Source organism: Ictidomys tridecemlineatus, chromosome 6 (assembly GCF_052094955.1).
Source record: "Ictidomys tridecemlineatus isolate mIctTri1 chromosome 6, mIctTri1.hap1, whole genome shotgun sequence".
NCBI classification, from domain to species: Eukaryota; Metazoa; Chordata; class Mammalia; order Rodentia; family Sciuridae; genus Ictidomys; species Ictidomys tridecemlineatus.
Genome location: NC_135482.1, coordinates 73741447 through 73764582, shown reverse-complemented (window position 1 = coordinate 73764582; position 23136 = coordinate 73741447). Strand labels below are relative to the sequence as shown.

Below are 23136 nucleotides of genomic sequence, written 5' to 3'. Positions count from 1 at the left end.
TATAGAAGGCATCCTGTGATGACATAGTCTCAGTGATGACATAGTAGTTAGTGTCTTAAAGTATGAGTTGTGGTGGCTTGATTGGTTTTATGATTTAAAGAATGACATCTGTTTATGAGTACTTCAATTAATGTACAAATTTATTCTTTTTTTTGTGTGTGTGTGTGGTGGTGGTACTGGGAACCTAGACGCACTCTACTACTGATCTATATCCCCAGCCCTCTTTGCTTTTTACTTTGAAAAAGGCCCTCACTAAGTTTCTGAGGCTGGCTTCAAACTTGTAATCCTCCTGCCTCTGTCTCTTGAGTTGTTGGAATTACAGGCATATGCCCTCTCACCCAGCTACATATATAGAAATATGTGGCAATATTACATAGCAGATACTACAATACTTAATCACAGTTTTCTACAGTTAAAATTTTAAAAAATCCAAATTCTAATATATGTTTGTCATAGAACATATAAGGGAATGATTTACTAAATATATATAGAGTCAAAAATTTAAATTATTGAAGTTACTATACTAATGTACAATGTTAATGAAGAAAATGGCTATATAAGCATTATGTTTTATTAACAGGGATATTAATTTTAAATTTCTCCCAACTTTTAGCTTGCAGTGGTTTATACCATATTCATATGTACATTATCTATAAGTAAATTTATAATAAATTTATGATTTATAAGTTCATAAATAATTTTAGTTAAATACTATATTATAGTTAAATATAACATAATATAGTTAATTATGATGATTTTAAGTGTTTATTAAACGATGTTTTGCTGTTTCTTGAAGAGAAATGAAAAAAATTAAAGAACCTAATAATTTTTGAATGATGCAATGAAGGATATTCAACAACCCATTTGTTTTTTATTTTTAAAATTTTATTTGATGGGTTCTTTTTAGTTATACATATTGGTAGAATCCATTTTGATATAATTATATCAGCATGGAATATGTCTTATTCCAATTAGGACCCCAGTATCTCTCCTTTACTTTCCCTTTCCCCACCCCTCCTCCCTTTCCTTTATTGAGCTTTCTGCTATTTTCCCATGATTATGTTTATTTTTTAAATTAATTAATGGTGACACTCACTGTGGTGTATTCATGTATGTATATAAGAAAATAACATCAGATTCATTCCACTGTTTTTTGTTTTCCTATCCCTCCTCCGTTCTCTCTATTCCCCTTTGTCTAATCCCACTGAACTTCCTCTATTTCTGCCCTCCCCCCCACCTTTTGTGGATTAGCTTCCACATATTAAAGAAAACATTCAACCTTTTTCTCCCATTGTAGATTAATTTGTAACTTATCCTTGCTCTATTAGCTTGTAAGATGGAGAATAAAACACTGTAATTTCTATGTAACCAATCTCTTCCTTACCTGTTACATATTATACACTATAGATTAGCAATTAATTCCAAATAGGTAAATAACATACCTACTATGGTAGAAGACTGGAAAGAGAAGCTAATGTCCTTTTCCACATTGTAGTCATATTTTTTGTTCTTAGAAAAATATTTAATAGATTATTTGTGAAGATTTCTAGAAAAGCAAGAAAAATTAAAATGAAATATTCTCTTCTTTCTCTGTTTTTCTCTTTTGTGGTGCTGGGTGTCAAATCTAGAGCCTCATGCATGCCCAGCAAGTACTCTGCCCCTCCACTCCTCTTTTGGTTTTTTTATTTCTCACTTCAAAGTTAACTTTGTTTCTGCTCCTCTGTCACTGTTTTGAGACTGAGATATATTTGTTAGCCATCTTCTGACTTTGGTCTTTGTATGTTGTTTATTTGTTTGTTTTCCAAAGACATTCAGTTTCTCAATTTTCCTTTTTTTATTTTTAAATTTTTGTGATAGGGTCTTACTATATGGCCAGGTTGATCTTCAAACTCCTACATTAAAGTGATCCTTATGTTTCTGTGCTGGGATTGCAGGTGCTCACCACCACTACCACCTCAACTCTGCTCTTTTTGTTTTCTGTTTTTGTAATTGATTGTCTTTGGACTTCTCATTTTTATTATTCCTGGGTTTAAAATGAAATATACTACAGTTATAAATTATCCTTACTGAATAGATTAGTGTTGGGTCAAAATAAAGTAAGTTTATATAGAACTTTCCACACTAACAAATAGATGTTTTTTATGCTTTAATAGTCTTCATACTCTTATCCCTACTTTTTACTGAATGATATTGATATTCAGAAAAATTAAAGTAGTAGTCTAAAATTACAGTAAATGGAAGAACTGAGACCAGTGTAGCTGATTCCTTGAAACAAACTACTATTTTCTATCAGAAACTTAATGTTTAGTCATTCAAGATTCTGGTGTTCTGTGTGTTTGTTTATTTTTATAATCTTTTTTTTTAACTGAGAAAATGTTAGTTCACCATAGTATTAACTCTCTTATTTTAACAATCATTTAAATACTGATATTAATTTGTTGCTGGCTTTCACCTTTATTGTGCTATGGTGGCCATTGTTAGAACAGTATTTGTTTTCAAAAGGAACTAAAATTACTTTCTATTAGACTAAAAGATGCATTTCTGAATATAGATGCTGTTCACTTAAATGACATTTTTTGTGAGCAAGTGAAATTCCATGTATGTACATTTACTATTTTAATGTTTTTTCCATTTTTCTAGCTCAACAGTGTGGATTGTTCTAATTCTTTGGTTTCTAAAATAAATGAAAGTCAAGATGATCTCAGTTCATCATATAAACTAGCACAATTTGGAACGTTATTTGAAAGATTAAACAGGTAAGCAAAGATGCTGAAGAAAATGAAGATGTAGGATTCTCTACTCTCAGTTATTAATCTAATCTTAATGAACAAAAATAGTCATTAGTATTATAAACAGACCTAAGTAATATTTCTAAAAAAATGTTAAGTAATTTTTTTCTTTTTTATTTTTACTAACAGTTATTAATTTTATCTATTAATGGAATTTAGTGTGATATTTTCTTTTTAATTATTTTTTAGTTGTAGTTGGACACAATATCTTTATTCTATTTATTTATTTTTATGTGATGCTAAGAATGGAACCCAGTGCCTTGCATGTGCTAGGCAAGTGATCTACCACTGAGCCATAACTCCAGTCCCTCAGTGATGTTTTTATACACTCAGTATATGTACTGATCAAACCCAACTTTCCTTTTTCTATGCTCTCTACCCTAAACCCTTCATGATATCTAGTAATCTCATAATTGTACTCCCAAGTCAAATTTTATTAATGTGCTCATGTAAGATAAAACATACAGTACTTTTCTTTATGGCTTAATTCATTCAACACAGTGTTCTCCAATTTTGTTGTGAAAGATGGACTTTCTTCTAGTTTTTAGCTGGGTAACTACTCCCTTTATTTATGCGTGCGCGCGACACACACACAAATATGTTTGAGAGAGTGTTTATATGTGTGTGTCACATTTTTCCTTATCTATTCTTTTGTTGAAAATCATGTAGGCTGATTCTGTATCTTGGCTATTGTGAATAGTGTTGCAGTAAACATGGACATTCAGGTTTTTCTGATATACTGATTTTATTTTCTTTGTATGGGTAGATCAAATGATAGATCTGTTTTTAAGATTTTGGAGGAACTTTCTGTTGTCCATAATGACTGCATGGATTTACTTATACATCACCAATATATAAATGTTTCTTTTTTTCTACCTTCTTGTTAGCATTTATTTTTTGATAATAGCCATTCTGACTAGGGTGACAATATCTCATTGTAGTTTTGATTTTTATTACCCTGTTAACTAATGATATTATAGCACTTTATCATATCATTGTTTACTATTTATATTTCTTCTTTAGTGAAGTGTCTATTCATATAATTTGCTGAGTTTCTAGTTGGCTTTTTTGTTATATTTTTTTATTTGCATTTATATGGTTGGTGTTAACCCTCTGTCAGATGAATACTTTGGCAAGAATTTTCTCCCACTTTGTAGATTTTCTCATGACTGTTGGTTGTTTTCTTTACTTTGCAAAAGCTTCTTAGTTTAGTCCCTTTTTTTAATATTTGCTTTTGTTTCCTATGCTTTTGGGATCCTATCCAGAAAAATTATTGCCTTCACCAGTGTCTTAAAGATTTTTCCATTTTATTCTAGTAGTTTTCAGAGTTTCAAGTCTCACATTTAGGTATTTTTATATTGATCTTGAGTTGATTTTTGTATAGGATCAAGTTTCAGTCTTCTAAATGTGGATATCCAGTTTTACCAACACCATTTACTGAAAGGACTATCCTTTGTTTTGGTGTCTTTGTTGAGAATCTATTGACTGTAGATATAGAGTTTATTTTGGGAATCTCTGTACTGTTCCATTGGTTGATGTGTCTGTTTTTATGCAAATTCCATTATTCATGTTGTTTATTGTGTCTCTGTAATATGTCTTGAAATCAGGTATTTTGATACCTGCAGCATTGTTCTTTTTGCCCAAGATTGTCTTGGCTATATTTTATACATATGAACTTCAGAATTGTTTTTTTTTCATAGCTCTGCAGAAAATGACATTGGTATTTTCTGTAGATCACTTTGGATTGTATGGACATTTTAACAATATTAGTATTTTCAATCCAAGAACATTAGGGGTTCTTTCAGATTTTTGTGTGTCATCTACAGTTTCTTTCATCAGTATTTTATTTATTTATTTTATTTATATAGAATAGCAGAATGCATTACAATTCTTATTACATATATAGAGCCCAATTTTTCGTATCTCTGGTTGTATACATAGCATATTCACACCAATTCCTGTCTTTATACATGTACTAAAATAAAATAAAAATGCTCATCACATTCAACCATCATTAATTACCTCATGCCCCCTACTTTCCCCTCCCACCCTTCTGCCCTATATAGAGTTCATCTATTCCACTATGAATCAGCCTCCTTATATCAGAGAAAGCATTTGGCATTTTTTGGGGGGGAGGGCGGGATTGGCTAACTTCACTTAGCATTTTCTTCTCTAACTCCATCCATTTACCTGCACATGCCATGATTTTATTCTCTTTTATTGCTGAGTAATATTCCATTGTGCATATATGCCACATTTTTAAATCCATTCATCTATTGAAGGGCATCTAGGTTAGCTCCACAGTTTAGCTATTGTAAATTGTGCTTCTATAAACATTGATGTGGCTGTGTCCCTGTACTATGCTGTTTTAAGTCCTTTGGGTATAGACTGAGGAGAGGGATAGCTGGATCAAATGGTGGTTCCATTCCCAATTTTCCAAGAAATCTTCATACTGCTTTCTAAATTAGCTGCATCAATTTGAAGTTCCACCAGTAGTATATGAATGTACCTTTTTCTCCACATCCTCAAATTGGCACTATTTGCTAATGATATAATTCTATACCTATAAGACTCTAAAAGTTCCACCAGAAAACTTATAGAACTAGGAAATGAATTCAGCAAAGTAGCAGGGTATAAAATCAACACCCATAAATCAAAGGCATTTCTGTATATCAGTGACAAATTCTCATAAAGGGAAATGAGGAAAACTATTCCATTCTCAATAGCCTCAAAAATAAAATAAAATAAAATACTTGGGAATCAACGAAACAGGTGAAAGATATATATATATATATATATATATATATATATATATACACACACACACACACATAAATAACAGAAACCCTAAAGAAATAAATCAAAGAAGATCTTAGAAAATGCAAAGATCTACCTTACTCCTGGATGGGCAGAATTAATATTATCAAAACGACCATACTTCCAAAAGCATTATGCAGATTTAATGCAATTGTGATCAAAATTCCATTGACATTCTTCATAGAAATAGAAAAAGCAATCATGAAACTCATCTGGAAAAATAAGAGACCCAGAATAGCTAAAGCAATCCTTAGCAGGAACAGTGAAGCAGGTGACATCACTATATAGACCTTAAACTATACAACAGAGCAATAGTAACAAAACAGCATGGTATTGGCACCAAAACAAATTGGTAGACCAATGGTACAGAAAAGAGGACACAGAGACTAACCCACAAAACTACAATTATTTTATATTAGACAAAGGTGCCAAGAACATGCATTGGAAAAAGATAGCCTCTTCAACAAATGGTGCTGGGAAAACTAGAAATCTATATGCCACAAAATGAAATTAAACCCCTATCTCTCATCATGCACAGAACTCAACTCAAAATGAATTAAGGACTTAGGAATAAAACTAGAGACCCTGCATCTAATAGAAGAAAAAGTAGACTCTAATCTCCATCATGTGGTATTAGGCCCCAACTTCCATAATAAGACACCTGTGGCACAAGAATTAAAATAGAAAATCAATAAATGGGATGGAGTCAAACTAAAAAGTTTCTTCTCAGCAAAAGAAATAATCTGTGAGGTGAATAGAGAGCCTACACTTTGGGAGCAAATCTTTACCCCTCACACATCAGATAGAACACTAATCACTAGGGAATATAAAGAACTCAAAAAGCTAGACACCAAACAAAACAAAACAAAACAAAAGCAACAAGTAACCCAATCAATAAATGTGCCAAGGACCTGATCAGTCACTTCTTAGAAGATGATATACAATCAATCAACAAATACATGAAAAAATGTTCATCATCACTGGCAATTAGAGAAATGCAAATCAAAACCACTCTAAGATTTCTTCTCACTCCAGTCTTTCATAAGTATTTTATAGTTTTTGTTGTAAATGTCTTTTGAACTTAAGTTTATTCTTAAGTATTTTATTTTTATTTTTATTTTTGTAGCTATTGTGAATGGAAGGCTTTCTTTATTTCTTTTTCAGTAATGTCATTATTGGTGTATAGAAAAGTCACTAAATACATAAATAACAAGCAATGAGATGTAGTTATATGTTGATTCTTTTTTCCTATTACTATACTGAATTGATTTTTCAATTCTAATAGTCTTTCTTCATTGTTTTTTATTTTATTTGTGCTTTGTAGTTATATAAAGTAGTTATGTTCATCCTGATAAACTCATACATGCATGGAATTTGATTCCAGATCACGTTTCGTTTCTCTCTACCCTCCTACCTCCCTCCCCTTCCCCATTCTTCTTCTTCTACAATGCTAGACTTCCTTTCATTTGTGTATTTATTTATGACAGCATAATTAGCATTACAATTCTTATTACACATATAGAGCACAATTTTTTATATCTCTGGTTGCATACAAAGTATAGTCACACCAATTTGTGTCTTCATACATGTACTTTGGATAATAATGACCATCACATTCCACCATCATTAATAATCCCATGCCCCCTTCCCTTCCCCTCCAACCCCTCTGCCCTATCTAGAGTTTGTCTATTCCTCCCATGCTCCCTCTCCCTGTCCCATATGAACCAGCCTCCTTATATCAGAGAAAATATTCGGCATTTGGTTTCTTCTCAGCAAAAGAAACAATCTGTGAGGTGAATAGAGAGCCTACATCTTGGGAGCAAATCTTTACCCCTCAAACATCAGACAGAGCACTAATCTCTAGGTTATATAAAGTTCGGATAGTCTTTTCGTGGAGTTTTTAGGTTTTCCTATGTATAGAAATGTATCATGTACAAGCAAGGAAGTTTGACTTTGTCTTGTGCTGTTTGTATCCCTTTTATTTCCTTATCTTGCCTAATTGCTCTTACTAAAACTTCTAGTGCTATATTGAATAAACACAAGGACAATGGACACTCCTGTCTTATTCTAGATCTTAGGGAAAACACTTGCAGCTTTTCCCCATTCAGTTTGATGCTTGCTATGGGTTTTTACCACCTTTATTATGCTGAAGTACAATCCCTCTATATCTAGTTTGTTCAGGACTTTTATCATAAAGGGTCATTGAATTTTATATCAAATTTTTTCTGTATCTATTGAGATGATAATATGATTATTATCATTCATTCTGTTAGTTTTTTTATTGATTTGTACATGTTGAACTATCCTTACATCCCAGGGAAGAAACCAGCTTGATCATAGTGAATGATCTTTTTTTATATGGTGTTGAATTAGCTTTAGTGCTGTAAAGTTTGGTAAAATTCAGCAGTGAAGCCATTCAATCTTGGGCTTTTTTTGGGGGGACATTTTTTATTACTTATTCAGTCTCATTACTTCTTATTGATCTATTTAGATATTTTTTATGTCCTCATGTTTCAGTTTTGGTAGGTCCTATGTTTACAGAAAGTTGCCCATTTCTTCTAGGTTTTCTAATTTCTTAGCATATAATTTTTCATAGTGATCCCTAATGCTCCTTTGCATTTCTTTCGTATTGATTGTACTATCTCCTTCTCTATCTCAGATTTTGTTCATTTGGGTCTTCTTTTTGTTTTTTCTTTGTTAGTCTATAGGTTTACTAATGTTATCTTTTTTAAAAAACTCACTCTTGGTTTCATTGATCTTTTGTACTTTTTAAAGTGTATTTATTTCTGCTCTATATTGTTTCTGTTGTGTTTGGTTTGTTCTTTTCTAAATCCTTGGGATACATGAATAAGTTGTTTATTTGAAATTTTTCTTTTTTCTTTTTTTTTTTTAACTCATTGCTATAAACGTTTTTCTTATCACTGCTTTTCCTGTATTCTTTAAATTTTGGTAAGTTGTATTTTCATTTGTTTTGAGAAAGTTTTAAATTTCTCTTTTGTATTCTTTGATAACAAGTTGTTAATTCAAAAAGTTGTTAATTCAGTCTCCATGTATTTATATAATTTATAAATTATAAGAGTCTTTTATTGGCTTCTAGTTTTATTCTATTATGATCAGAAAAGATACGGGATATGATTTGATTTTTTAAAAAATATTTTTATTTATAGAGGGTCACAATACCTTTATTGTATTTAATTTTTAATATGTTGCTGAGAATAGAACCCAGTGCCTCATACATGCTAGGCAAGCATTCTACCACTGAGCCACAACCCCAGACCTGATTTCATCTTTTAAAATATGTTAATACCTGTTTTGTGGTCTTTCAGTATATTATTTTTTATTAAATAAATTTATATGTGCTGGTGAAAGAATGTGTATTCTGAAGCTGTTGACTAGAATGTTCCATAATGTTAAGTACATTTGATCTATAGTATGGTTTGATTCTGATGTTTCTTTGTTAATTTATTTGTCTGCAAACAGATTTGTTCTGTCCATTGATGAAAGTGGGTTGTTGAATCCCTCACTATTATTGTAATGCAGTTTATCTCTCCACTTAGATCTAATAATGATTATAACTTTAGGTGCTCTGACATAGATGCATCTAAATTTAGAATTATTGTCTCTTCTTCTTGAATTGATCACTTAATCATTATATGGTGACTATCTTTGCCTCTTTTTACAGTTTTGTTAGATTTAAGTATACATACTCCTTTTTGTTTTAAGGTTTAATTTGTTTTGAATGTAATTTTCTATCCTTTCTCTTTCAATCTGTGTGTTTCTTTACTGGTTACATGAGTTTCTTGTAGGCATTGTATTGTTGGGTTTATTTCTTTATTAATCTATTCAACCAGTCTGTCCAGTTTTTAATTGGAAACTTTAGTCTGTTTACATTTAAGGTTATCATTGAAAAGTAAGGACTTATTCCTGCCATTTTGTCTAGTAATCCCTTAAGCATCTTTTGGTAGGCTGTTCTTATGGTTCTCAGTTTTAGCTAGTCTTGCAAGGACTGTACTTTTTCTTTATTTCTGAAGAATAGCTTTGCTATGTTTACAGTTGCTTAGGACTTCCAATATGTCATTCCATTTCTTGCTGTCCTATAGGATTTTTTGTTGAGAAATCTGTAATCTAATTGAGATATATTGAAGTGTGCCTCCGTACTTTTGCAGATTTTAGTGTTTGTGCTTTTGATAATTTGGCTATAATATGCTGTAGTGAAGATGTTTTCTGGTCATGTTTATTTTGGGGTCCTATAATCTTCCTGTTCATGAATGTCCATAAACTTTTTTCCTCCTTACCTTCAAGTATTCCAGAAAGGTGTGTGTGTTTCATGGGCAGTCTCAAAGTAACCCTCTCCCCAGCCTTTCTTTCTTCCATAAAAGGTACAAAATAGCATTACTAAAAAAAAAGAAAAGAAAAGAAAAGAAAGAGTCAGAAACCTGAAACAATAGTATAGAGAAAGAAACAAAATACTCCTGGTGATCTGTCTTCCGTTCCACAGACAGGATAGGAGTAGTCTCTCCTTTTCAGGGATAAGGATGAAAAGGTAGTGAGATACTGACAATCCTAGATATTGACAAGTTGCATAATCATCATCTTTATCCCTCATTTTCTTTTTACATTTTTGGTAGGTAGTTTAACACATTGTACTTATATATTTTAGATGTTTGTGTATAAACTCTGGTTTTTTACTTAAAATCCATTAAGCTTGTAAAATCCATTAGAACCACACTTGGTAATATAATGAGAAACTCTAATTCTATCCTATTCTTCCTTATCTTACTAAATGGCACCAGTATTTAATCATTTGCTAAAGTCAAAATAAAAGCTTTCCTTGACTCCTTTCTTTCTGTCAACTCCAGTTATCCTCTTCATTATCAGTTTTGGATTCTAATAAGCTTTTTAATTGTCTATTCACATTTCCATCTCTGGGTTCCATCCTAGTCTAAACTACCCTGACCTCTTGGTAGAGACATTATTTAAGACCTTATAATAGTTCTTTTTGTTTCTTGTTTATTGAACATCTTTTAAAACATACTGTCTTATAAATATATAATTGACTCACAAGAAGCTGAACTTATTTAAATTTTTCACTTTAATGTTTTGACATATGTCAAAAAGAATGAACATATTTATCATACTGAGTAGTTTTTTTTGGTAGCTTTGGAATCCCTTTTCTAGTTGCTTACCATTGCTCACTTATATCCTAAGGCAACCACTGATCTGCTTTCTGTCACTACAGAGTAGTCCGTATTTTTGCAATTTTTATAGCCTCTTACAGTATATATATGTATTTTTTTGTTACTTGGCTTCTTTTACTTAGCATAATTATTTTGAAACCTATTCATGTTATTTGTTGTGTGCAATATTCATTCATTCCTTTTTATTGCACAGTAGTATTCCAGTGTATGTATTGTATTCATTTTCCTATTGATAAATATTTGGTGTTTCCCTTTATTTTTGTCTATTTCAAATTAAGTTGATATGAAAGTTTATGTAAAAAACTTTGTTTTGACATATGCTTTATTTATCTTGGGTCAAGGTGGGTTAGATATTGTGGTTAGCTATATGTTTAACTCTTAAAGAAATTGCCAAACTGTTCCAAAATGAGTCGTATCATTTTATTTTCCCATCAGCAATGTATGAGAGTTCTTGTTGTAACACATTCTTGCTAAAACTTGGTGAAGTCCATCTTTATAACTGTTACCCGTTTTTGTTGATTTTTAATTTGCGTTTCTCTAATGACTAATGATTTTGCATATTTTCATGTTCCTATAAGCCATTTGAATATCTCTGCTGAGATGTTTAAAGTTTCAATTTTAATGCAATTTTTAAAATTAATTGTGCTTACAGTATCAAAGCCAATAAATCTTTACCCAATTCAGGATCATTGAGATTTTCTTGTTTTTTGTAGATCTTACATTTAGGTCTGTGACCTGTGTTTTAGTTCATGTTTATTTGTAGTGTTTTAAGTCAGCTTTTTCAGTGCTGTGATTAAAGGATATGACCAGAACAATTTTAAAGGAGGAAAAGTTTATTTGAGGGCTCAGGATTTCAGAGGTTTCAGTCCATAGAAGGCCAGTTCCACTCCTAGGGCTCCAGGTGAGGCAGAACATCATGGTGAAAGAGTGTGGCAGAGGGAAGCAGCTCACATGGTGATCAGAAAGCACAGAGAGAGTTCCCTACTTGCCAAATACAAATATTTACCCCAAAGTCATGCCCCCGAATTCCACCTCCTCAAGCCCACCCTGCCACTTCAGTTATCACTCAGTTAATCCCTATCAGGGGATTAATTTACTGATTGGATTAAGAGTCTTACAACCCTCTCTCACAACTCTTACAATTCTCACAATCATTTTTCCTCTGAAACTTCTTGCATTGTCTTCACACATGAGCTTTTGGGGGACACCTTATATCCAAACCATAACATGTAGTGTAAGGGAAGGTCCTAAATATCTCATTTACATTTATGGAAAAGAAAATTTTTTTGTCAGAAATCATAACCATAAATATGTTTTTCCCCTTGTAATTTCAATTCTGTTTTGTCCATCTCTGTGTAGGTTAGTTCCACACTGCCTTGATTCTGTAACTTTATTATAAATTTTGAAATTGAGATTTTTTTTCAACAAGATTGTGGCTCTTTTTAATCTTTTAAAAATTTTGAATAAGTTTTTAGGTTTACAAAAAAGCCCACAAGAAGCTCAGTGGAATTTTGATAGAGATTGTGTTGAATTGATCAATTTGGGGAACATTGACATCTTAATGATAAAGACTTTTCTAATCCATGAACCTGAAATATGTCTTCTATTTTCTTTAATCCTATTAATGATGTTTTCAGTATATAAGCCTTATGTGTCTTTTATTAATTTTATTTCTAAGTATTGTATTCTTTTTGTGCTATTGTGAATGAAATTATTTTTGTAATTTCATATTGGTTTGTTCATTGCTAATGTTGAGGCTCAGAAAACAATACCACAAAGACTAGTACTTTGACATGCTGAGGGGCTTTAGAACCTAACGCAGAATCCAGAACCTAACTCTGACCTTTCCTTGTGTGTCCTCTTCCCAGCTCAGCGGGAATTCCTGTATTTTCTAAAGTCTGGGCCTACCTTGTCTCTTTTCTGGTGAGCTTTAATTAAATAAACTCATTACAGAAAGAAGGACTGAAATCTGTCAATCTACCTAAACAAACTTTAGTCACATTTCATTGTCCTTCATTTTAGTCCTAAAGATATTTGCAAACTACTATCCTAATATGTGGTCTAGACAGTGTGCCAGTATGTTCTCTAAACCCACTGAGTTCCCCTAAAAATCATTTTCTGTTTCCTCTCAAAACTGTCTACATTCCCCATTTTTCCCTGCTCCTACAGAAATAGGTTATGTAAACTTCTGAATGATGTTGTGCTAGTAGGTAACCACCCTTATGTGATTTTCCCTTATATGGTGATTTTTCCCCCCTTCTCATCTTAATAAATTCTTTTCAATAGTCAGCTTATTCCAGCAAACCCTCAGTAGGTAGAGGGGAAATTTCCCTTTGCCCCTATACTAGTATATAAAAATACAATTAATTATCATATATTCATCTCACATCCTTTGACTTTGCTGAAATAATTATTAGCTCTTGTAGATAGATTAGTGGATTCTTTTGGATTTTCACCATAGTGCATTATGTCATCTATAAGTCAAGATATTTTTACCTTTTCAATCTGGATGCCTTTTACTTTTTTTTTTCCTTCCCTTGCTACACTGACTATAACCTCTAACACAAAAGTCCTTAAGAGCAATGGCAAGAGCAGAGATGCTTGCATTGTTCAGTCTTTAAATATGATGTTATTTGTAGGTGTTTTTGGTTTGTTTATTTGTTTTTGTAGATGCCCTTTATGAATTTGAGAATTATCTATTTATAGTTTATTGAGAGCTTTTATCATGGATAAAATCATGAGAGCTTGTATCATGGATTTAGTCAAATGTTGTTTCTGTGACTTCCATGTAGTTTTTCCCATTTATTAATATATATTAACTTGTTTTAAGATGGTAAACCACCTTGCATTCCTGAGATAAAAGCTGCTTGATCATGGTATATAATCTTACTCATATAGCTGTATTTGGTTTGCTAATAATTTTGTTGATGATTTCTGTGTCTATATTCATAAAAGAAATTGGTCTCAAATTTTCTTGTTGTATCTTTGTATGGCTTGGGTACCAGAGTAATACTGGGATTATAGAATGAGTTGGGAAAGTGTTTTTTTTTTCTCTGATGGAATGATGGAAAAAAATTGTGGAAGATTGATATTTTTCCTTCTATAAATATTTCATAGAATTCACTAGTGATGCCATTTGTACCTGGACTTTTCTTAGTGGCAAAACTTAATAATGAATTCATTTATTTTATTTTTTTAAATATTTATTTTTTAGTTGTAGTTGGGCCCAATACCTTTATTTTATTTATGTATTTTTATGTGGTGCTTAGGATCGAACCCAGGGCCCCACACGTGTTAGGCGAGCACTCCAACACTGAGCCACAATCCTAGCCCTCATTTTTTTTTATTATTATTATGGTCTATTTTTTTCTCTGCTTGCTTTGGGTTGAGTTTGCCTGTCTTTTTCTAGTTTCTTAAAATACATTTTCTTAACCTAATGATTTGGTATGTTTCTTCTTTTCTGATATTGGCATTTAAAGCTGTATATTTCCCTCCTAGCACTGCTTAGAGTTCAACAGTATTGGTCTGAGGTTTTGTTTAAACACCTTGAGCTACCAAATCTTTCTTTTGTGTACAAAACCTCACAGCAAGCCAGGGATGAGTAGATACTTGAGGATGTATCTGATCTTTCCTGAGTGCACACACAACTTTGCACATGTGTATAGCCTTCTGAACTACCAGAGGTATCTGGAAGTTTATCCAAGCCCATTATGACTATTTGTTTTTCAGATCTCTTTGTGAAATTTCCAAATGTTTGTGATTGCTTCAATTAATATTATAGTCTCAAATAGCTGCAATATTGGGCAGTTTGACAGTTTGCCATTAAATTCATGATTGATTTTTACAAACCATAACACCTCTTATAACATCACAGGCTGGGAACTAAGCCTTTAAAACAGGAACCTTTGGTTAACACTTAAACAGCAGCATTGTCCTTTGAGAACTCAAATTAATAAATTATCTACTTGAAGTTGTATCACAGTTCCCTGATGCTGGTATTTTTTTTAATTTTTTTAAGTCTCTCATTGTTTCATTTAAAGTAGAATATCTTACTATATTTTCAGAGTTATTAATTGCATCTCCTTTGCTGCCTAATCAGCTGGTCATCCTATCCAGAGTATTTTTCATGTCTAGATAATTTATATCACCTATTCTTTATATCTTCTATATATTTAAATATTCTCAGTTTTCCTCTGTCTTCTTAAATGTAGAAAATATAGTGATGATAACTTATATAATGCTCTTATCTGTGAATTATATGTGTGTTATTTTTGGTTTATATCTAATAATTGATTTTGTTCCTCATTATGAATGACAATTTTCTGCTGGTTTTGTCTTCTTGGTAATTGTGTTTGGATTCTATATATATTGTAAACCTTTATCATTTTGCTTGTTGGAAATTTTGATATTTGTAGAAATAATAAGTTTTAATCAGAGATTTTCTTCCTTCTGGGATTTTTAAGCTTATTTGCTAACTTTTAAACTTTGAGGACTTAAAAGACCTATCAAAGAACCCATAAGCCTTCATTATATAACTGATTTTGTCCCACTGCTGAGGTGATACCCTGCTGAATACTTTGTTGATTTTTCTTGCATTATGAGTTTGTCTATTCTGTTGGATGGGAGCATAGAATTTTTCTAGTCCTGCATAAACTCCTGGGATTATTCTATCTTCTTATGTTGAGTGGTTCTTTTCCCAGCAGTGGGTAATTCTTTCACATGCATGTGCCGATCAGTGCTTAGCTGAAGATTTGAAAAGAATCTACTATGTATTTGGAGTTCTGTCTTTGAAGCACTCTCTTTTATGCTGTTCTAACCTGTGAACTCTATTCTCTTTAGTTTTCCTGGATCCCCAGCTTTGTTTCTAAAGAAAGGGAATCAGCTAGCTTTATGTCCCCCATCCGTGTCCTATGACTTGGATCCTCTCTATAGGATAATTATCTTGCTCCACCTTGTCTTATGTTTGAAAACTGTTGTTTTATATATATATATATATATACACACACACACACACACATATATATATATATATATATATATATATATATATATATATACACAAACACATACACTTTATTATTTTTTAGTGGTCTAGGGGATCAAACCCAGGGTCTCAAGAATGCTAGGTAAATGTACCATTGAGGCATACCCCCAGCCTTGTCCCATATGTTTTGCCAATTTTTAAATTATGTCAGTTGGGAGGGTAAATCTCACCTCTCATTTCATTTTTGGAAGATGGAAATCCTGGAATTCATTCTTTCCCTCGGAGTCAAATTGATATTTTCTTTTTCTAGTATACTACAACCAAGTAGGATATATTCAAGTATACTGGGTTGGTTCAACATTCAAAAATCAACTGATGTATCCCCAGACTAGTGTATCCATGACAGAAGTCAGTTTTATTTTTGAACTTGGAAATTTGATTGATTTCTTATTGCTCTTTATAAAAATCATATTCTGCATATTCTGAGCCCTGTTGTACCTTTTTGTTTGGTCAAAAATTCATTTTAATGCTTCTATTCCAGCTTTATTCTTCTTCTCTTTCTCAAACATGCTACATACATATCTTGCATTTGAGATGCTTATGCCATTTCTCTGCTATGCCCTTCTTTACATGTCTAACTATTTTATATCTTCAGCTTATTTATTACTTCCATAGTAGGGTTTTTCCTGATGAAACTATCTGAACCTTGACCTCCAATACAAGCTGTTCTGTTATCTGATCTCAAAGCATCCATAATTATCCTTTCTATTTCTTCTTTAGTTCTTATTCATCATTCTTATTATTAATTATTTATTGTGTGTCTTCACTAGAGTTTAAGCTCTTACTTTTCTACAACACAGTAGGCATACAATAAATGCTTGCTGAACACATGTAAAAGGTTTAATTAGATAATTTGTATGTTTTTGTCTATAATTTTATTCTTATAGGAAAAATATTAAAGAAATTGTACTGATTTGCCTTAATAAGACTTTAAGTTCTTGAGCATCATTTTTGTCATCTTTAGAATTAATATCAACATTGTCTCCAAATGCCACCTATTTGATTTTTCTAAAGCAAAAGAATCTCTTCTATTTACTATTGTAGATTTTAAATTTGGCTATAGGATAACACTGATCACTTTGTTATTTTTCCTTCCTCTTCTGTACTGTAAATTTCTTGTTGGTAATAACTATATGTTATATATTTTTCTTTTTTTAAAGAGAAAGAGAATTTTTAATATTTATTTTTTAGTTTTCAGTGTACACAACATCTTTATTTTATTTATTTTTTATTTATTCTTTATATTTTTTTATTGGTTGTTCAAAACATTAAAAAGTTCATGATATATCATCTTTCATACATTTGACTCAATTGGGTTATGAACTCCCATTTTTACCCCAAATACAAATTGCAGAATCACATCGGTTACACACTCACATTTTTACATAATGGCATATTAGTGACTGTTGTATTCTGCTACCTTTCCTATCCTCTACTATCCCCCCTGCCCTCCCCTCCCATCTTCCCTCTCTACCTCATCTGCTGTTGTTCAATTCTCTCCCTTGTTCCCCCCCTTTCCCCTCACAACCTCTTCTATGTAATTTTGTGTAACATTGAGGGTCTCCTACCATTTCCATATGCTTTCCCTTCTCTCTCCCTTTCTCTCCCCCCACTTCTCTTTGTTTAATGTTAATCTTTTTCTCATGCTCTTCCTCCCTGTTGTGTTCTTAGTTGCTGTCTTTATATCAAAGAAGACATTTGGCATTTGTTTTTTAAGAATTGGCTAGCTTTGGTTAGCATAATCTGCTCTAATGCCACCCATTTCCCTGCAAATTCTATGATTTTGTCATTTTTTATTGCTGCGTAGTACTCCATTGTGTATAGATGCCACATTTTCTTTTATCCATTCATCTATTGAAGGGCATCTAGGTTGGTTCCACAATCTAGCTATTGTGAATTGTGCCGCTAGGTTCATTGATGTGGCAGTATCCCTATAGTATGCTCTTTTAAGATCCTCAGGGAATAGTCCGAGGAGGGTGATAGCTGGGTCAAATGGTGGATCTATTCCCAGTTTTCCCAGGTATCTCCATACTGCTTTCCAAATTGGCATTACCAATTTGTAGTCCCACCAGGAGTGTACAAGTGTATCCTTTTCCCCACATCCTCGCCAACACTTATTGTTGTTTGACTTCATAATGGCTGCCAATCTTACTGAAGTGAGATGGTATCTTAGGGTGGTTTTGATTTGCATTTCTCTGACTGCTAGAGATGGTGAGCATTTTTTCATGTACTTGTTGATTGATAGTATGTCCTTCTCGGTGAAGTGTCTGTTCAGGTCCTTGGCCCATTTGTTGATTGGCTTATTTGTTATCTTATTGTTTAATTTTTTAAGTTCTTTGTATATTCTGGATATTAGGGCTCTATCTGAAGTGTGAGGAGTAAAAATTTGTTCCCAGGATGTAGGATCTCTATTTACCTCTCTTATTGTTTCTCTTGCTGAAAAAAAACTTTTTAGTGTAAGTAAGTCCCATTTGTTTATTCTTGTTATTAACTCTTGGGTTATGGGCAGCCTATTAAGGAATTTGGAGCCCGACCACACAGTATGTAGATTGTAGCCAACTTTTTCTTCTATCAGACGCAGTGTCTCTGATTTGATATCTGGCTCCTTGATCCATTTTGAGTTAACTTTTGTGCATGGCGAGAAAAAGGGATACAGTTTCATTTTGTTGCATATGGATTTCCAATTTTCCCAGCACCATTTGTTGAAGATGCTATCCTTCCTCCATTGCATGCTTTTAGCCCCTTTATCAAATATAAGAAAGTTGTAATTTTGTGGATTGGTCTCTGTGTCCTCTATTCTGTACCATTGGTCCACCTGCCTGTTTTGGTACCAGTACCACACTGTTTTTGTTACTATTGCTTTGTAGTACACTTTGAACTCTGGTATCGCTATACCTCCAGATTCACACTTCCTGCTTAGAATTGCTTTTGCTATTCTGGGTCTTTTTTTTCCATATGAATTTCATGATTGCTTTATCTATTTCTATAAGAAATGCCATTGGGATTTTGATTGGCATCGCATTAAACCTGTAGAGAACTTTGGGTAAGATCGCCATTTTGATGATGTTAGTTCTACCTATCCATGAACAGGGTACATTTTTCCATCTTCTAAGATCTTCTTCTGTCTCTCTCTTTAGGGTTCTATAGTTTTCATTGTATAAATCTTTCACCTCTTTTGTTAGGTTGATTCCCAAATATTTTATTTTCTTTGAGGATATTGTGAATGGAGTGGTTTTCCTCATTTCCATTCCAGAAGTTTTGTTGCTGATATACAGGAATGCCTTTGATTTATGCATGTTGATTTTATATCCTGCCACTTTGCTGAATTCACTTATTAACTCTAGCAGTTTCTTTGTAGACCCTTTTGGGTCTGTTAAATATATTATCATGTCATCCGCAAATAGCAATAATTTAAGTTCTTCTTTTCCTATTTTTATGCCTTTAATTTCTTTTGTCTGTCTAATTGCTCTGGCTAGTATTTCAAGAACAAAATTGAATAGAAGTGGTGATAGAGAGCATCCCTTTCCTGTTCCAGATTTTAGAGGGAATGCCTTCAGTTTTTCTCCATTTAGGATGATGCTAGCCTGAGGTTTAGCATATATAGCTTTTACAATGTTGAGGTAAGTTCCTGTTATCCCTAGTTTTTCTAGTGTTTTGAACATAAAGAGATGCTGTACTTTGTCAAATGCTTTTTCTGCATCTATTGAGATGATCATATGGTTCTTGTCTTTAAGTCTGTTGATGTGGTGAATAGTATTTATTGATTTCCATATATTGAACCAGCCTTGCATCACAGGGATGAATCCTACTTGATCATGGTGCACAATTTTTTGATATGCTTTTGTATTTGATTCGCCAGGATTTTATTGAGAATTTTTGCATCCAAGTTCATTAGAGATATTGGTCTGTATTTTTCTTTCTTTGAAGTGTCTTTGTCTGGTTTCGGGATCAGGGTGATGTTGGCCTCATAGAATGAATTTGCAAGAACTCCTTCTTTTTCTATTTCTTGAAATAGCTTGAAAAGTATTGGTATTAATTCTTCTTTGAAGGTTTTGTAGAACTCCGCTGTATACCCATCCAGTCCAGGGCTTTTCTTGGTTGGTAGTCTTTTGATGGCTTCTTCTATTTCTTCCTTTGTTACTGGTCTGTTTAAATTGTGTGTGTCTTCCTGACTCAATCTAGGCAGATTGTATGACTTAAGAAATTTATCGATATCTTCCATTTTATTGGAATATAGGGTTTCAAAATACTTTCTAATTATCTTCTGTATTTCTGTAGTGTCTGTTGTGATATTGCCTTTTTCATCCCATATGTTAGTAATTTGAGTTCTCTCTCTTCTTCTCTTCATTAGCATGGCTATGGGTCTGTCGATCTTATTTATTTTTTCAAAGAACCAACTTTTAGTTTTTACAGTTTTTTCAATGGTTTTTTTTTGTTTCAATTTCATTGATGTCTGCTCTAATTTTAATTATTTCTTGTCTTCTACTACATTTGCTGTTGTTTTGCTCTTCCTTTTCTAAGTTTTTGAGGTGTAATGTGAGTTCATTTATTTGTTGGTTTTTTCATTTTTTGAGGAAAGAACTCCAAGAAATGAATTTTTCTCTTAAAACTGCTTTCATTGTGTCCCATAGATTCCGGTATATTGTCTCTGTATTGTCATTTGTCTCTAAGAATTTTTCATCTTCTCCTTTATGTCTTCTGTAACCCATTGATCATTCAGTAACATATTGTTCATTTTCCATGTGATGTAGGATTTTTCCTTCCTTCTTTTATCATTGATTTCCAGTTTTATTCCATTATGATCAGATATGGTGCATGGTATTATCTCCATGCCTTTATATTTACTATGAGTTGCCCTATGGCATAATATATGGTCTATCTTTGAGTAGGATCCATGTGCTGCTGAGAAGCACGTGTATCCACTTGATGATGGTTGATATATTCTATATATGTCTGTTAAGTCTAGGTTATTGATTGCATTATTGAGTTTTATAGTTTCTTTGCTCAGCTTTTGTCTAGAGGATCTGTCCAATGACGAGAGTGGTGTGTTGAAGTCCCCCATAATAATTGTGTTATGGTCTATTTGACTCTTGAACTGAGGAGAGTTTGTTTTATGAACATTGCAGCTCCATTGTTTGGTGCATACAAATCGATAATTGTATGTCTTGTTGGTGGATGGTTCCTTTTAACAGTATATGTGTCCTTCTTTATCCCTTTTGATTAACTTAGGTTTGAAGTTGATTGTATTCGATATGAGTATGGCCACTCCTGCTTGCTTCCGAGGGCCATGTGAGTGGTATGATTTTTCCCAAACTTTTACCTTCAGCCTGTGTATGTCTTTTCCTATCATATGAGTCTCCTGAAGGCAGCATATTGTTGGATTTGTTTTTTTGATCCAGGTTACTAGCCTATGTCTCTTGATTGGTGAGTTTAGGCCATTTAACATTTAAGGTTACAATTAAAATATGATTTGTACTTCCAGTCATGTTTTTTTATTTATTTATTTTAGTTTGGCTAGTTTTTACTTTTTGGTTATTTTCCTCCCCCTTACTGAGATACCTCCTGCTGTTAGTTTTGTGCACTATTTTTCAGTTCCTCTTCTTGTAGTATTTTGCTCAAAATGCTTTGCAGTGCTTGTTTTCTGGCTGCGAATTCTTTTAGCTTTTGTTTATCGTGAAAGATTTTAATTTCATTGTCAAATCTGAAGCTTAATTTTGCTGGATACAGTATTCTTATTTGGAATCCATTATTTTTCATTGTTTGAAATTCATTGTTCCAGGATCTTCTCACTTTCAAAGCCTGTGATAAAAAATCAGTCGTTAACCTAATTGGTTTACCCCTGAATGTAATCTGCCTCCTTTCTCTCGTAGCTTTTAATATTCTGTCCTTGTTCTGTATGTTGGCTATCTTCATAACTATATGTCTTGGAGTTGGTCTATTACGGTTTTGAATGTTTGGGGTCCTGTAGGCTTCCAGGATTTGGCAATCCATTCCATCTTTCATCTCTGGGAAGTTTTCTAGAATTATTTCCTTTAATAGGTTGTCCATTCCTTTGGTTTGATTCTCTATGCCTTCTTCTATCCCGATGACTCTCAAATTTGTTTTTTTTATGACATCCCATATCTCTTGAATAGATTGCTCATGGGATTTAAGCACCTTTTCTGTGTTGACTATATTATTTCCAAGTTGATAAACTTTGTCTTCATTATCTGATGTTCTGACTTCTACTTGATCTAGTCTATTTGTAATATTCTTGTTTGAGTTTTTAATTTGGTTTATAGTTTCCTGCATTTCTAGGATTACTGTTTGATTTTTTTTAAGAACTCTATCTCCTGCTAAAGCTCGTTCTTTGCCATTTGAATTTGTTTGTTTAATTCATTTTCAAAATATACTTTTATTGCTTGGACTTGCTGTCTCATGTCTTCTTTAATATTCCTTTCTGAGTTAAGTATGCCTTGAGTTCTTTCCCTATTCCTTTTTCTGATGCTTCTAGGTCCTCCTGTAGATTTAAGTTGTCCTGCATTGTTTGTACTCCTTTTTTCCCTTGTTTTTTTCATGATGTTTATGCTACTTTCCAGCTCTATTTGATTGCTGTGTTTCTGCTCTCTTCTATAAATTTGTTTTGTTTTTTTATATCTCTGTTGTCTCTCCTTTGTGTTGGTAGACTATGCCTGCTAAAGTGGATTTCGTTGGGAAGGAATTCCGATGACCGAGCTCCAGTGACATAACCTTTCTGCTATGGTGGGCCCCAGGCTCCTTGCCGCGGTGTCCGAATGGGGGGGTTGGACTGGACTGTCTTGGTCACCGGTGGGCAGGCGGTCTCCAGCTGCCCAGTCGCGCGGGCAGCAGGTGGAGTTTTGCCGGCGGGTATGCATTCTACAGCCGCCCAGTGGCGGGGGCCTGGCCTCTAATCCCCTGGTTTCTCCTGCTAGACCAGATTTCCCCTGAGTGATGCCTCTTGGCAGTTCAAACTGTACTCTGGGCCTGCCGTTTGTTGGGCATGGAGGGTGGCTATTGAGAACCCTGGCACTCTATTGTTTTGATTTTTTCCACTTGTCCCTCCCCCCGCGCTGGCAATACAGGTTTTATTTTCCCCGCTGATGGGAGGGGGAGTTGAAGGTCGGGTGTCTCTAGTTTTTCCCGCGTCTTTATGCAGGCTTGCTCTGATAATCCCTCCCCCAGAGAGCCTAGGAGAGATTTTATGTGAATTCCCCGCTGTATGGGAGATGAGCCGAGTGACACGCACCTGTTTTATTGTCGCAATCTGTCGGAGAGTGGCGGTGGTTAT

The 23136-nt window shown here is 33.3% G+C and overlaps 1 protein-coding gene across 6 annotated transcripts in view; it reads left to right on the top strand.

The window, feature by feature from the left end:
• The window catches only part of Redic1 (regulator of DNA class I crossover intermediates 1), a 79781-nt gene that overhangs the window by 38069 nt on the left and 18576 nt on the right, over positions 1 to 23136 (top strand). For all 6 annotated transcript variants that reach the window (XM_040280807.2, XM_021732218.3, XM_078014896.1 and 3 more), the window contains one exon: positions 2641 to 2756. In XM_040280807.2, coding sequence (XP_040136741.2) covers positions 2641 to 2756 — 116 coding nt within the window. The remainder of the gene's footprint in view (positions 1 to 2640; positions 2757 to 23136) is intronic.